This window comes from Pteronotus mesoamericanus, unplaced genomic scaffold (genome assembly GCF_021234165.1).
Source record: "Pteronotus mesoamericanus isolate MK-2021 breed Mesoamerican mustached bat unplaced genomic scaffold, CSHL_Meso_final scaffold_85, whole genome shotgun sequence".
Lineage (NCBI taxonomy): Eukaryota > Metazoa > Chordata > Mammalia > Chiroptera > Mormoopidae > Pteronotus > Pteronotus mesoamericanus.
The window spans coordinates 59,757,517-59,775,096 of NW_026555329.1; the positions used below are offsets into that span (position 1 = coordinate 59,757,517).

A 17,580-nucleotide genomic window follows, 5' to 3' on the forward strand; every position below is an offset into this window, starting at 1 on the left:
GTGCCAGGCTGTTTTGTTTACAATGTCTTTATGTTTAATAGTTTGATATCCAGTATTGTGATCCCCCCTACTTTGTTCTTCTTTCTCAAGATTGCTGAGACTATTCAGGGTCTTTTTTGGTTCCATATAAATTTTTGCAGTATTTGTTCTAGATCTGTAAAATATGCCACTGGTATTTTAATAGAAATTGCATTGAACCTATAAATTGCTTTGGGTAATGTGGACATTTTTAATGATGTTAATTTTTCCAACCATCAATATGGTATATACATCTACTTGTTTGTATCTTTCTCTATTTGTTTCTCCAATGTCCTATAGTTTGCTGAGTACAGGTCTCTTACTTCCTTAGTTAAGTTTATTCCTAGGTACCTTATGTTTTTTATTGTTGAAATGGTAAATGGGATTGTTTTCTTAGTTTCTTTTTCTGAGAGTTCATTATTAGTTTATAAAAGTGCTACCAATCTCTTGATATTAATCTTGTATCTTGCTACTTTTCCAAATACATTCATTAAATCTACTAGTTTTTGGTGGAGTCCTAGGGTTTTCTATGTACAATATTATGTCATCTGAGACTAATGACAGCTTTACTTCCTCCTTTCTAACTTGAATGTCTTTTGTTTCTTCTTCTTGTCTGATGGCTGTGGCTAACTCTTTCAGTACTATGTTGCATAAGAGTGGTGAAAGCATACATAACTGCCTTGTTCCTGATCTTAGGGGAAACATCTTTAGTGTTTGCCCATTGAGTAAGATTCTGACTATAGATTTTTCAAATGTGGCCTTTATTATGTTAAGGTATGATCCCTCGATTCCCACTTTGCTGAGAGTTTTTATCATAAGTGGGTGCTGGATTTTTACCAAATGCTTTTTCTGCATCTATTGATATGATCATGTAATTTTTATCCTTCATTTTGTTTATTAATGTATCACATTTATTGATTTGCAAATATTGTACCAACTTTGCATACCCAGAATAAATGCCACTTGACCATGGTGTTTATCTTTTTAATGTATTGCTAGATTTGATTTACTAATATTTTGTTGAGAGTTTTAGCATCTATGTTCATCAAAGTTAGCCTATAATTTTCTTTCTTTGTGGGGTCTTTATCTGGTTTTGGAATTAGGATAATGCTGGTCTCACAAAAAAGAGCTTGGAAGTCTTCCCTCCTTTTGGATTTTTAGAATAGTTTGAGGATAGGTGTTAGTTCTCCTTTCAATATTTGGTAAAATTCACCTGTGAAGCCACGCAACCTAGAACTTGTTTGCTGGGAGTTTTTTGATCACTGCTTCAATTTTATTAGTGTTATTGGTCTATTCAGGTTTTCTCATTCTTCCTGATTGAGTTTTGGAAGATTGCATGTTTCTAGAAACTTGTCCATTTCACCCAAGTTGTCGAATTTGTTTGCATATAATTAGTCATAGTATTTTCTTACAATCCTTTTTATTTCTGTGATGTCAGTTGTTATGTTGCTTCTTTCATTACTGATTTTATTGATTTGAGTTCTCTATCTTTGATTCTTGATGAGTCTTGCTAAAGGTTTGGAAATATATATTTTATACCAACAATGCACAGAAACATTAAATGCTAAATAGTAATATATTAGTTGCATTTTTAAAAGAAAGACATATCTGCAATATTTAGTTTTCCTTGTTTAGTTAGTATTGATTACTACCCTATTTTATACAGTGGAGTATGTTAGAAATGAGATGATAAGACACAAAGAAAGACAGACAAGATCCTCCTGTAAAGGAGCCCACAAAATACAGTAAAAGACTAGTCAGAAGCACAGTAAATGAGGCTGAATTCAAAAAAACTGACCAAGTGACTATTAGTTTAATGGATACTGAGATAATTCCCAGGTAAGATGATATAGGAAGTATGGAAATTGAAATTAATATAAAGGGCTGGGTAGAATTTGGAGAGGTTGAAATGCAAAATACAAGCAGGTAATATCAGTAAAAGCTTTGAAGGAATATACACAAATATGGAAGCAGGAAAGTAAAGATATTTAGAATATAATGGGTAAGTCAATTTGGGAAAGTAGGCTGAATGATATCATGATGAATATGTGCTTTATTGGATAAAAATAAAAATAATAATCATAAATATTTATTAATAAAATACTATGTGCTTTGCTAAGTTTGTTGCATAAATTATCATTTAATTTTCACACAACTCCCATGAGGTAGGTACTATTATTATCCCCATTTTATCAATGGGAAACCTGAAGCTTACATACTTAATTGAGATTGCATAGCTAGTACATGGAGGCTATAAATGGTCATTTTCAGATTTTTAAATAAAGGGGTAACATGATCCAAGCAGAAATAAAAGAGCATCAAAGGTGGAAAGTGAATAAAATGAAGATAAATCTACTTAGGAATCTACTTCAGAAGAAAGGTAAAAATGGACAGAAGAAATAGTACAAGAATGCACATATGGTTCGTACCTGATTTCTTTGAAAACAGTATATTTGCCCACTTATAGTAGACTGGTTAAATAAATCATGATCAACGATGGAGTAATTACAATGATGTAATCACTATACTTCCATTAAATAGAATGAAGCAGAGCTCTATGAACTGACATGGAATGATTTCGAAGATATGTTGCTGACTAAACAAAGCAAGAAAGCAAGAGGCAAAAGAGTGTATACGGTATAAAACACTGTATATAAAACTGAAGAGGAAATAAGAACACATACACACACACGGTTGTTTTTGCAAAAAGAAATATATGAATGATAGGTCAGAAACTAATGAAAATAGTAGACTATGGTATGGGTGGGAAGAGATGTTGGAAGGTCAAGATGACAGACCTCTGCATTACAACTTCTCTTACATAGTTTTAATTTTTAAGACTCATAAATGTTTAAGTTGTATGTAAAATAAAATTAAATCAAAAGAATTTAAAAGCAAATAAAATATAAAAGAAACAAAAAAATTAATCCAACTGGAGATACATTTACAATGTAACTATACAGAAAAAAATTCAAATAACTTTTAAACATGGTATTCTGAATATTCTTTGCGAGCTCTATTCTAAAGAAAAGGTCAAAGAAATATTAAACTCCACTTAATAGGTTTTTATTGAGATATAATTGACATACAACATTACATTAGTTTTGAGTGTAAAACAAAATGATTCAATATTTTGAGAAATGATCATCACACTAAGTTCTAGTTAACATCTGTCCCCATACATATTTATAGAATTTTTTTCTTGTGATGAGAAGTATCAAGATCTACTCTCTTAACATTAACAAGTTTATTGTTAATTGTGATATTAGCATTATGATTCCAAAATTATTTTATGTATATTTTGGAGTAGAGCAAACAACATGCACTCATGTTAGAACAAATTAGAATTTTCTCTGCTGGAGAAAACAAATGCAAATATAAAATTTAAAAGGTAAGAAAAACCTGCAATGCTAAATTTTAATTGAAAATATTGGTATTAACTCATGATTAAATTATATAATTACTTATACATAATTTATGAGTGTGCATCTGTGTATTTCTTTGCTCTATCCACTAAAATAACTAAGAGCAATAATATCTCAGTAATGTAAGCACATCTAAAATCAGATACCAGATTTTGGTTTTCATAAACTAAGGGAAGTTAAGGTTCCTTAATGAAATCACTGATTCCAGGTATGGGGCATAAAAAGCACAAGGTGAGGCTAAGACAATTTGTTGATTCAGGCAACCAGAGAGTCCAGAGATAAAAGGATTTATGTCCAAAGGACATAGTAGCCCCCTTAAATGGACTCTCAGTATCACAAATTTGGAATAATTAGAACATTATGTACCCAAAATGATACTCAAAAGAGCAAGAGAGAAAGTAAAAACTAAGGAAAATCTCTTTTGTACAAAAAAAAGATCAAGGAATAGAAGTTATTTAGAATAGTCAAGATTTGGAAGCAGCCCAGGTGTCCATCAGAAGATGAGTAGATAAAACAGTAGTGTTCCATAAAGTAATGCTACTCAGCCATAGAAGGAGGAGGAGGAGGAAGAAGGAAGAAGGAGGAGGAGAAAAAAATTTTTACTCTTTGCAACAGCACAGATGGACCTGGAGAACATCATACTAAGTGAAATAAGCCAGTCAAAGACAATTACCACATGATTTCACTCATATGTGGAATCTAATGCACAAAATGAACTAACAAGCAAGAGAGACAGACTCTAACAGAGCACAGGCTGACATCTAGGGGCGGGGCTGTAAGGAAAAGAGGTTGTTGTGGAGGGATCAAGAAAGAAAAGAGAAAAAAAGAAAGAAATCATGGGCATGGGCAACAGTTTGGTGATTGCGGGGGGTTCGTGGGTAGAGGTGGAATAGGATATAGAGGGGATACATGGTAATGGAAAAACTACAATAAAAAAATTTTTAAAGAAAAAGGAAATTATCATTTTGTAAGCCTCCACATAAAAATTAATTCAGATTAAAATTATCAGTGAATGCTAACTAACATCATTAGTTGAAAGGTTGTTGAGAAACAGGAAATTCACATATCTCAACAGAGCAGCCCACAGATTACTCAGTGTTTTTATAAGGGAGAGACTTGATGGTAACCACTGCAGCCAAGTGATCATGCATTCCTCATCATGTGACAACTAATCTTTTTGTGTTTTTGATGTGATACAATGGAAAGAACATATGTCACTTATGAAATACTTATGTCACAAGTATATAACCTGAGTTATCACAAGGAAAAAAGAGACTAGTTACACCCAGAAGTGGAACATTCTACAAGTCACCTGCCCTGCAATATTCCAAAAGAGTAAATGTCACTGAAACAAACAAAAATCGAAAAGGGAAGGTGCTGTTTTTAATTAAAAGAACTAAAAAGACAAAGTAAATCAAAGAAAACTTAATTAAACATTTATTAAAATAAAAGAACATAAAAGCCATTTGGAATAATGGAGAATTTGAAATGGGCTATGTGAGATATTATGAAATAATTTCTTAGGTGAGAAAATTATATGATGGCTATTCAGGAAAATGACAATGAAATGCATACCATGCATTTTGTAGTAAAATGTCATCATGTCTGCCACATACTTTCCACTGGTTCAGGAAAAAAGCATACACACACACACACACACACACACACACACACACACACATATATGTGTATATATATATCTTTAAAATAAAAATAAGAGTCAAACATATACGATTATTGTGAAGAATAAAGGGAATGGTGAATGTAAAGAGCTTCCCACCATGCATGACAAGGCATACTCTCATGAACAAACTCTACTTAATGAAGCATTTCCTGGAGGGAAGTTTTATGCGACAAAACACAATACTGTCTTACTGACCTTGTCTCCCCACTCCCATAATGAGGGTCTGCAATGAAGGAAAGGAGAGGATAACTCAAGAATGTCACCACCTTCTAAAAGGAATCCCTCAATATTGAAATAAATTTAACTAAAAATTAAAAAGACCTTTACTCAGAAAGTTATAAAACACTGGAGAAAGAAATTGAAAAAGATACAAATAAGTGAACACATATACCATGTTCATGGCTAGGAATAATTAACATCATAAAAATGTCCATGGTACCCAAAACAATCTACAGCTCAACAAAATCCTTATCAAGACAACAATGGCATATTTCACAGAACTAGAACAAATGTTCCAAAAATATATATAAATATAAATATATATAAATATAAATATATATAAAAGTATATATGGAACAACAAAAGACCCTGAAAAGACACACCAATCTTGAGAAAAAAAGAACAAAGTTGGAAAAATTGCATTACCTGATATCAAACTGTACTACAAGGACACCATGGTACTGGCATGGCCTGGCATAAACTCAAACATATAGATCAATGGAACAGAATAGAGAGCCCAGAAATAAACCCACACCTTTATTGTCAATTAATATTCAACGAATGAGGCAAGAACACACAGAATGAGCTAAAGATAGTCTATTAACTAAATGGTTTAGAAAATCGGACAGATAACATGCAAAAGAATGAAATTAGACCAGCTTCTTTCACCACATACAAGAATAAACTCAAAGTGGATTAAAAACTTAAATGTAAGACTCAAAACCATAAATATCTTAGAAGAAAACATAGGCCATAAAATCTCAGACATTGCTCATAGCAGTATTTTTTCTGATACATCTTCTCAGGCAAGGGAAACCCAGAAAAAAATGAACAGGATTACATCAAACTAAAAAGTATTGCACAGCAAAGGAGTTCATCAACAAGATGAAAAGACAACTCACCCAATGGGAGAACATACTCACAAATAATACATCTCATAGGGGTTACTTTCCAAATATATAAAGAGCTTATACAACTCAACACCAAGAAAACAAACAATTCAATTTAAAAATGAGCAAAGGACTGAACAGACACTTCTCCAAAGAGGATATACAGATGGCCAGTAGACATATGAAAAGATGTTCAATGTCACTAATGATCAGAGAAATGCAATGAGATATTTCTTACACCTGTCAGAATGACTATCATCAATAAATCAACATGGTTGGGGAGGAATGTGGGTGGAGGCGGAGCAGGTATAAACAGGATAAATGGTAGTGGAAAAAATACAATAAAAAATTAACTATTAAAAAATAAATAAATCAACAAAGAACAAGTGTTGGCAAGGATGTGGAGAAAAAGGGAACGCTTCTGCACTATTGGTGGGAATGCAGATTGGAGCAGCAACTGTGGAAAACAGTATGGAGGTTCCTCAAAAAATTAAAATGAAACAGCCTTATGACCCAGTGATTCCACTTCTGGTAACATATCCAAAGCAACACAAAGCACTGATTTGAAAGAATATGTGCATTGCTATGTTCGTTGCAGGGTTATTTATAATAGCCAAGATTTGGAAGCAGTCCAAGTTCCCATCAGTAGATGAGTAGATAAAAAAGGTGTGGCATATTTATACAATGGAACACTACTAGGCCATAAGGAAGAAGGAATACTTACTTTTTGCAACAACATGGATGGACCTGGAAAGTATTACACTAAGTGAATAAGCTAGTCAGAAGAAGGCCAATACCACATGATTTTACTTATACATGGAATCTAATGAACAAAATAAACTAACAAACAAAACAGAAACTGACTCATACATACAGAGAACAGAGTGACAGCTGTTAAAGAGGAAGGAGTAGAGGACTGGGTGAAAAAGGCGAAGGGATTAAAAAATAAACTCATAGACACAGACAACAGTATGGTGATTACAATAGGGAAAGGGTGGTAGGTAGGATGTAGGAGAGGGTATGGGTGGATAAATGGTGTTGCAAGGAGACTTGACTTTAGGTGGTGAAAACACAATATAATATATAGATGATGTATTATAGAATTGTACACATGAAACCTATCTAATTTTATTAACCAATGTCACACCAATGAATTCAACAGAAAAGATTATTTTCTTTTAAAAAAAGAGCTTAAAAAATTTAAAATTAAAAGCAATCCTTCTATCCCCCAGCTAGAGAAAGCATAGAATGGAATGAAAATAATACTTACTGGTTAAATTCTGGACTCAATGATTCTAACTAGCAATCTCACTATAACCAAAGTAAAAAAATATTGCCATGTGGTATTTAAAGGACATTAGCAAACACTTTCTTTTCACCTGGATGCTCTTTAATTTTCATTTACAGGGTCATTTTATTCCTACACACTTAAGAAATTGGAAATATTTACCTTGTCGTGAATGGCCCGCCGATTGGAAGGCTGTATTAAGACCTTGTATCCCAGGTTGGTGATGCCTTTGATGTGGCGGGGAGCCAGAGGCGCCCTCCTCTCCCAGGCATTCACATCCTCCCGCCTCACAGCCATCACGGGTTTGTGGTGAAGCCCTCTGGCGAGGCTGAGCCCCAGCCTGCCCAGTTTGGTCCTATATACCCGCAGCATCTTGAAACCTGGTGACTGTAATGACATCATAAGAGCATAGGAGAACAAAAGGCAGGTGGGATCACAGATCAGTTCTGGTGTCCTAAGAAATCTGCTGTAAAATCCAGCCATCTCAGATGACGACAGGTGCAAGATAGAGAAAAGGGAAAGGGAAACCTGGATGATAAAATGTGTTCCTTTACCAAAACAAACCCAAATTTCCACAAATGAGGTTATTTATTTCCAAAATATAAAAAGTACTGTACAACTTATGGGACACTAACCTGTATCTGAAAAGCCAGAATAGATTTTTAAATATATGTTTTATCAAGCAGCTATTCAGCACAAATGTTTTAAGCAAGTTAACCTGCTATGCAAATAAATTCAGTAAGATAATTTATGCTAGTTTTGAAAGCATAAAGTTTAGAATTATTTAAACATGTACAAGATTCTTGACAATCTAGCTCCAGCCTCTTTGGAGTCCCCTTCTGACCATTCCTTACTAGTGCTGCTCAGAGTGTCGTGCAGCCTGTTGTCCGTGGGTGAACTTCTTTTCACTGGTCCATGATAAGATGTGTACAGAAATAGAAAGTTAGCACTTAAAGATCTTTATATCACATGATAATATTTCTAGTAATTCATTGTTATTGGATGGTATAAAAGTACTGGTCCTGGCAGATTGGAAAGTTAAAACAAACATGTTCCTTCACCACAGGTGTTAGAGGTGGTGTAAGAAGCCCAGTCCTAACCACATCCCCCAGCCTCACCCTCACTGACTCTTTTGTTACTTAAAACATGCTGTTCCCTTTCCTAAGGTTTCTTTCCCTAACTCATCATCCTATTCTATTAAACCTGGACCTGTCTCAACCAGCTTTCTAACTGCTATTCCAGATTGCAAAATTCCACTCATTTACTGAATTATGAAATGTTTACAAGAGGCTCACAATAAATTGTATATAAATTTTTAAAGCATAAATAGCAAACAGTATTCTATCTCTCTTCACATGGCGAAGTATATTTGGAAGCCAAAGGTCATTTCAGATCATAATTTGGTGCATCATATAGAAGCTAAACCTTAGTTTTTTATGTTTAAGGTTGGCATCAAAATATAGGGACCAAAAGATTCCATACCTTTCAGAAATGTTCTACCAATTACTGCTAGCATTTATCAAAATTTGTATGGAATAGATTTCTTTCTTTATTTTTTTTTTAAGAAACCAAAAATTTATCTGCTATATTTGCAATAGACTTTCCTTGTAGAAAAGTGGGGAGTTGGGAGGGGGGTGGCAGTGGTGGGGTTGATGGGAATGACAATAGGACCTGTTTTCTATAGAACGTATTGAGGCACATAGTTAAAAGTTTCTCAGGCAAATTCATGGCTAGAGCAAAATTAATAGAGCTCAGAATTTTACATTCCTCCCAAAGCTGACTTCTCAGATACACATACCCAATTAAATATTCAAAATATGTCCTTAGTCATTGCTATTATCATTGTCATAATCATCAGATACATCATTTAAAGGAGACTAAAATGACTAAGTGTAAGAGTCCAATCTAGTGGGCTGGCATATGGCCATGTCCCCAGTAGAAAGCAGGTCGCAGTAAAAGTCACATATCCTCACAGGCTTAGAGAACTGGCTGGGAAGAAATCTCATTTCAGAGCAGGGCCCACAGACAACAAAACCACACATAATTAAAATGGTAAATATCAAAAGGAAACAAAGAATCCTAAAGGCAGCAAGGGAGAAACAGATAGTAACATAAAAGCAAGCCCCAGTACAAGTAGCAGCTGACTTCTCAACAGAAACACTGCAAGCCAGAAGGGAATGGTAAGAAATATTCCTAGTTATGAAGAGCAAAGGCCTGCAACCAAGACTGCTCTATCCAGCAAGGCTCTCAATTAAAATGGAAGGTGAAATAAGGAGTTTCCCAGACAAAAGAAGGCTGAAAGAATACACCTCCACCAAACCAGCATTGCAAGATATGCTAACGGGACTGCTTTAAGAAGATCAAGAAAAAGAGTCTATGAATACCCAGTTCCTTCCACAGTCACCAATACTTAATATTACCAATATTTTTAATATTTATTAGTGATTGTAACAATGATGTGTCATTTCTGTTATATCAGACTGTGACATCTAAATCAGACCCACCACATAGATGGGGAATGTTTGTCCAAACCTGGGGCAGGGGCACACAAATACTTGCCACCTGAGATTGAAAACATGTAGAGCAATTCACAGCATAACAGACCAAAACAAAACAGCAAGGAGTCCCTCTAAGAAGGCTCCAGGAAGGAGAGGGGCAGGAAGAGAAAGGGCGACACACAGCAATTGAACACACTCATGATGAAAGCTAAATTGATGATCAGCACTTCGGTAAAAAGATGTTATGTATTCTATTTAATTTTTGGTTTATTCACATAGTTTTGTTTATAAACAGACAACATTAGACACAAAACCCAAGCCAAAGGAAAAACTGCAGCATCTCATAGAACTTGAATCCATATATTCTTAAATAAAACCAATTCCAAAGACATGTAATTCTTCTGAACACATAGATAAGCCCAGAAATGGTCCCATCCTCCAAGCAGAAGCTGTATTTCATAGAGGGACACCACATCCTCTATTCTTTGTAGCAATTCTTGGGCCCAACATGAGGGGACATGTTCAGATAATACAGCCTCGCCCCTCAGCCCAACTTGATTTATAATCACAGCCTCCCCTCCCTCAGTGACAATCCCCCCATTCCTCCTACATTCTCTGCCTGGGGTGGGGGGGTGCAGTGTGGGAGGAAAAACACAGACTCACAGACTCATAATACACACATAGATATTTGCAAAGGCAAACTTTCTATGGAGACCCAGAAAAGAAAGCAGCAAATTACCCTTTGGAGTTTATCAGGGAAGCTACTTTCACTTTCACTTTTTGCAGGGAATTCCCAAATCATAATTCCTGTAACTTTGTTTTTAAACAAATGTAACAATAGTTACCATTGATTTAACATAATATGCCAAGACTCAGCTTACAGATGTTATTTCATTCTCTCCTTGCAAAATAGCACCTCACAAATGCTATTTCATTTTCTCCTTGCAAAAACATTATTAAGTAGATATTATCCCCATTTTACAGATGAAGAAACTGAACTGGAGTTCAAGTAGAGCTGGTGCCTTTTAGCAGAAGCAGGATTCCTAGGTTAATATTTAACACTCGGGATATTCTTTTCTTTGCCAAAGGCTACACCGTGTAGATGTGACACATGTTGTTAACTGCTTCCAGCTTGTTTCAGAAATTGATCAGATCCATATGGAATTGACTTAAATAAGTTATAGTAAATGATCAGTTCTCCCCCCAGAAAGGGCTGCTTCTATCCATCTCTTTCCCATGTGCCACCAAAAACATTCCCTGAGTTTTTGCCAAGGTAAAGTCTAAGTTTCTGGCAGCTTAGGGAAAAAAAGATTTGATTATAGCAGGTATTACTGTATTAGTAAGTGCTTGAACCTGGAACTTGGTCTCAGCATAGAACTTTCCAGAACCACCATTCATTTCATTCCAAAGTCATCAAAAAACATCTAACAGTCAGGATTTCTTAATTGCTTTTAGGTAGGGCACTGCAGGTGTCTCATATTTCAAAGAAATGCCCAGGTGGGCTGTTCTGGATTTCCCATTGCTGCATTTTCTGGGTTTTTCCAAGAATACCAGGAAGTAAATGTATATTTCTGGAAATGTCTTCAGTGAAACAAAGCACGAAAACTCCTGGCTTGCCACCAGCTCTAGTGAGGTGCTTAGTGCCAGGTGCTGATAACAGCCTATAGTATAAGCAAAGAGGATATGGAAAAAGCAAAACGGGGAGAAGAGAAGAAAAAGAAAGAGCTAGGGAGAATAAAAAGGAGGCAGAGGAAAAGAATAAGGGGGAGAAAGAGAAGTGTTACCTAGTCAGATGAGGGGATTAAGACCCTTCTTCTGACAATTGCTAATCTTTTCTTCAGCACAGGAAGGGCTAACATTTCAAATAGCATAAAAATGAAATTTAAAAGATCCTTCCCTATGTTTTGTAAAACAAGAAGAGCACTAAGGTACACATTTTACTTTCCTAGGATTCATCAGGAATATGAAATGTCTCTAAAAGCCATGGGAGTAGCACAGTGAATTAATTGCAGACATGCACAGAGACAGGAGGACAATCAGTGGATGGACTCTAGCAATAGAACATGGTATATGATATCACCATACCCCTCTTGCCATCTCTCAATGGGAGGAAGACTTAAGAATTTCTTTTAATTTACAAATTACATATCTTTGCAGTGTACACATGAGAATCAGGCAAAGCAAGGAGAACATACTCATATATTCTTGGTATTTTCTATCCTTTTTAAGAGAAATGAGAAGGAAAATGGTGATTAGAGATAGAAATGATAGATGATGATAGCTAGAGCTTGGCACTCTATACATATCCCACCATTTTCTTTCAGTAGCCACAAATAAACCATGGTTATTGAGTATATCATCTCCTTAAATCACAAGAAGGAAACAACTTTGTGAGGTATACTTATAAAAGATTCTATCTGAGGAAATGTAGCTTTCACAGGAGGAGGACCTCACATGTATTTGGGAAGCCCCTTTCAAATGATGAGAAGACTGGCCTTTGTACAATTACATATATTAATATAGTAGTAGCTAGTTTCTAGCAGAAATATTTTTGAATATTTAAATAAAAACATAATAAAAGCATACAATTTTCCTGATGGAGTTATCTTTTTTCCATTGATTACATAAAAGGTGTTTTGATTTCTTTCTTTAATCCAAAAAAATTGGGGCAGGGGGCTACTTAAACTGTGCACAGCATGATGTTAGGTACTGGTAAAGAAGCCGAAAGTCAGTTTCTGCTCACTTTTGTGGGATCCAACGGGAGCAGGATGTGACAATTTCTTCTAATTAAGTGACCCATCAAAGTCTGATGGTGAATTATCAATTATTGATTATAACTGAATATTAGAGTCAGAATGAGCCTGAGAGAAGATAATTGAAAGCTTGATAATACAAATGAAGGTAGTGAGTGCCATAGAAATAAGGGATTTTCTCTGTTTTATAACAATTATTTTCCAAAGCTCTACGGATGAATCATAATAAAAACAGTCTACTGTTTAGGCATAACTTTTAAATGTAACTGGATTAGGTTTAAATTTATTTACCTGCTACTGTTCAGGTAGTACTTATACCATTAAACAATTTATTTGACTTGTGCTGGTTTTCATAACTAAGAGTGATAGGTAGATTAATAGAGCTGAGATCTACATGGAGTTTTCATCTAATATTAAAAAATCTTTTAAGTCTCTTCAATCCTTTCCTTACCATTAACCTAATCAGGAAGCTTGTTAAACTCAGAAACCACATACCTACAGCAGAAAAATTTTTAAACAAGTACAAGAACTTACATACAAAAAGGGCCTCCTAATTTCTGTTGTTTCCAGTGGGACGTGTATAAAGGTCTACAAATTTCTTATTAACAAGTTGAATCCAAATCTTCCATCTCTAGCCCCCATAATCAGAGATGTGTCCTTTGTCTTTATATTTTAGATCTTTAAAATAATGTCTCTAGAATATAATTCAGTGATTCAAACTAAAACTATTAAATCACATGTGGAGATTTCTCAATACCATTTATTTGTACTAATCAGGCACACATGTTGATTAAATATTGAGAGACAAAGAGTGGAGTAACCTTGAGGTGAACAAAATAAGGTAATGGATGAGAAATGCAAACAATTTATGCCTACCCTTCCAGTTCATTCTAAAAATGCAAGTGCTTTTTAAAAACCATGGCTTCCCAGGAAGTCTTGGTACTGTAGGTGAGAATAGCTCTATGGCCCTGAGTCTTGGCCCATATTACATAGTATTTGTTATCCAGACCATAATAATACTGGGGAGGTCCAAAAAAGTTACAAATTAATAGAACTCCTGATGGCCTCGAACTAATCCAAATAACTCCCAACCCCGAGGCTTGCTGGAGCAGGGCTTGGGCATGCAGCGACACTGTTCTTCATACTTGTACTTCCTGTTGCTTGCATTGGAACATCCTTTAATGCTTCCACATTAAAACCCTTAGAGTTGGCCAGAAATGTAAAAAAAAAAAAATACCAAGTAGATTTGGGTGGGTAGACTCTATTAGTATTAACTAATCTGGTAAGAATATTCATATGTTCTCAAGCCCATCAGCTATGCAGAGTCATCTAGAGATATAATACCTATGATTCTCCTAGTCTCTAGCCCACAGACTATGTTTCACTGAGATGGAATGCAAAGTGAGTTCTGAATTGGAGGCTGATCCAAAATGTGTATCTGCTTATTTGTCTATCTCTTTGCTAAACTGTAAATGCTTTGAGGGAATAAATTGTGTTTTATTCATCACTGTGACTGATACCTAGGAGAACTCAAAGATTTCAAGAAAGAATGAATGAATGAATGAATGAGCAATTTTAAGTGAACATCATAAAGACCTATGCATCAGAGAAAACAAAATAGACACACCAAACAGACTCACAGCTCTCCTCCTCACTCCCAGCCCACCATAACATCCAACAGAAATGCCTGTTCCCTGCCAAGATCTCATAGACCGATAAATGTTATGAAATGCACTATAATATGGTATAAAAATCCAGACCTGGGAACTGAAACTAATAAGTAGTTGCAGGGTTCCTTCTCTTTGACCTCAGTTTCCCCAACCAGATGGGAATATAAATACTAAAGTCATTTTCAACTCTAATATTCTATTAAGCATATTAGTGCCTGGGCACTGTGGATTACAAAATCATTAGAATTTTAGAACATAAATAGGCCCTCTGAATCATGAAGATCCAGGTAAAATATACTAAACAAGTAAACAAAAAACACCAAAAAGACTATGGGAGATAAGGCATTCACCTAGGTTACCGGCACTAACTCTGAAAACCAGGAGCCCAGAGCTTGCAACAGGAGAGGAAGCTCAAAGAAAGGTGATTCCTTACTTCCACAGATGGCCTGAGCTCCTCAACTCCACTTACTCTGTGACTTTGGTGCAGAACCTGCCTGTATTTTATCTGCAATATGGAGTCAGGTATGTTGTGAATTAAGTGCTGAGCACTGCCTTGCATGTCTTTAAGCACTCAGTAAATATTAAGAAACAAAGTCTCTAAGCCTGCCCACTCCACAAAGAGGATCACAGCCACACCACTAACAGAAAACACTGTTTTCCTTCCTCTTTGCCACACTGTGCAAGGCCTTCACTATGGCTCCATATTAATTCCTTCCCAGGCTTACATCAAAAAGGAAAAAAAAAGAGAGAGAGAGAGAGAGAGAGAGAGCCCAGTAAGCCCTCTCTTCAACTTTACTCTTGAGGTCTTGCCATTCAAGATAAATAGCTTACCATTTTAATACTGTATTTCATCCAATTTGAGACAAATTTTTTTTCACATTTTAGCATCCCTGAAATAGGGCTGCATCTTAAATAATGGCATCTGAGATGAATATGATAATAATGTTGTTGGTTATTTCCCATTCAAAATGCAGTGTTTCTGGGATAACATAAATTTCAGGAATTTGTTGTGGCCTCACCAAGGAAACTTGCCCCTGTTTATAATGTTATTTTTATGAAAAAACTAATAAAGAATACTTGCAAAAGTGAAAACTTTTTTTGGTAAATGGACGTTGCCTACACACAGAAAGGTCACTTCCAAAACCCTGATCCAAGGTCTGTTAAGGCTTCAAGGATTCGCTAGTTAAAGGGGAAATTTTCAATCGTAAATAATTCAAATTAAAGCTCTGATGATGCTGTCACCAATGACAAGTGAGACTGGTAACACATACGAATTCTGGAGAGTGGAAAAATGACTAAGGAAAATTGGTTTAAATCTTTGTCTTCCCTAATTCGCTTTGCAGAAAGGCCACCAGTTTACACTGCCAAGTCATGAAATCCTAGGTTCACTGGTGTTTGTGAGGGAAAGGGGGAAGGAGAATACAGTGACAAAATCAAAATAAATGCATACACACAGATATAAACACATCGACACAAAGTACTATCAGTGTAAAGAAAGTATGTGAAAGCCACCGCCTCAGTCAGGCATCTCCAGTGTAACTAGCTATATCAGCACAATCACAGCTACAGATTCTGCACATTCAGATAACTGATGACCCACCATATCAAAAAATGCTCACCTTTGTTCAGGTTACTGAACTCTCCCTCCCTCCCTCCCTCTGTCTAAGTTCCCACCCCACTTCCACTCCCCTAAAATCAGTGTCCGAAAATCACATGTCTTCTGAAAGTTGTAAGGGCATTTTAGCCCCATTCAGAGAAGCAGAGCAGGTAACAATTGCTTCTACCCGCGCCCACTCGCCCAGCAGCCTCTCTCACTGGCGCACACAGACCCTGCAGCATCTCGGGAGTTCAGAGACGCTGAGATCCAAGGTACCCAACTTCCTCCCACCTCATGTCTCTTTTGGAGTGTGGACAAGAAGCAGCAGCTTGCTTGGCAGGGACAGGACGAGGGGCTCCATGTCCGAGAGACTGGCCAGCCTGAGATTGTCAGGGTGAGAAGTTTGTAATCAGAGTTTGGCTCAGAAGGCCAGAGCTGGAAGTGCCAGCCAGAAAACAACTGTGCGGAAAGAAGGCGGCGTAGGGGGTGGCGGGGGCGGGGGCAGCGGTGCCCCCCACGATCCCCACTACACCCTCCACAGTCAGCCAATCTAAATAAGCATACAGTCCAAGAAATAACAGGCTGTTGGCTCTGCAGATTCAATACCAGTCTTTTACTCCTCTGCAAGGACACCCCCTTCCCCGCCAAAAAAAAAAAAGAAAAGAAATCCACACTGCATCCCTCCCTCTTCCTATTCCGAAACTTCGAAGCCGAGCAGACTGCCCTCCCTTTCTAGGAGGGAAGTCCTGAGAGGGAGGTCCGAACGCTCGTCACCCTCTCTCCCTAATTCGCCTGGGCAGCTGCAGAGTCCAGGGAGTCCGAGGGGGTCCCGCGGCGCTGGGAGCAGGAGGCAGAGCTCGGCCTCGGCTCCCGGCCCACACCCGAGTCCCGCGGGCGATCTCCAAGCGCATCTCGTCTGCGGGCGCCCGCTGCGCGCCTGCTCAGCCCCTCTGGGCGCCCCTCCTCACCTCGTCCTCTGTGGCGCCGGTCCGCAGTCTCGCAGCTCCCCAGTCTCGGGAGGGTAGGCCCCTAAGTGCCAGCAGAAATTGGGATAGGAGCCCGGAGGAGGAGGTGTTTGCTTAACTTCTGAGGACGTTAGGCCTCCTCCTCCCGCAGCCAATCAGTGGCCGCCCTGAGGGAACAACCTTCTCCTCTGCCAATCGGAGGCGCTGCCAGGTGCTAGGTCATGCCCGGCCCCTGCTCCTCCCAGAAAATCCTCAGCCTTTTTCATCGCTGACCTGCGTCCTTAGCTTGGGGCCATCACGTCCTCCAGGGCAGTTATTGACCAGGTTTGTAACTGTCCGTAGCAGAGGACACGCGGGGACGGCGTGGGACAAAAATAGTCTGGGTCTTACACGCTAAATAGATGTGTGTATTTCCTGAGGGTATAAAAAGTTGCGAGCTCATGTAAATCGCCTTTGTTTAGCAAAATACATTCTTTAAAGCAGCCTCACAACCATGAAGGCAGATGACAGTTCTTAAAACAGTTTTGGAGTCCAGCAAACTAAGACTGAAAATGTTAGCATATCCACATCCAA

The 17,580-nt window shown here is 37.2% G+C and overlaps 1 protein-coding gene across 3 annotated transcripts in view; it reads right to left on the minus strand.

The window, feature by feature from the left end:
- The window catches only part of LOC129062876 (alpha-aminoadipic semialdehyde synthase, mitochondrial), a 70,482-nt gene extending 53,371 nt beyond the window's left edge, over positions 1-17,111 (minus strand). For 2 of the 3 annotated variants that reach the window (XM_054563915.1, XM_054563914.1), the window contains exons 1-2: positions 17,011-17,111; positions 7,687-7,911 (exon numbers count right to left, since the gene is read on the minus strand). In XM_054563915.1, coding sequence (XP_054419890.1) covers positions 7,687-7,896 — 210 coding nt within the window. In that variant the 5' untranslated portion in view covers positions 7,897-7,911; positions 17,011-17,111. Of the gene's footprint in view, positions 1-7,686; positions 7,924-17,010 lie in introns of those variants that run through there. The other variant, XM_054563913.1, reaches the window with a different exon arrangement.
- Positions 17,112-17,580: the final 469 nt, after the last annotated feature.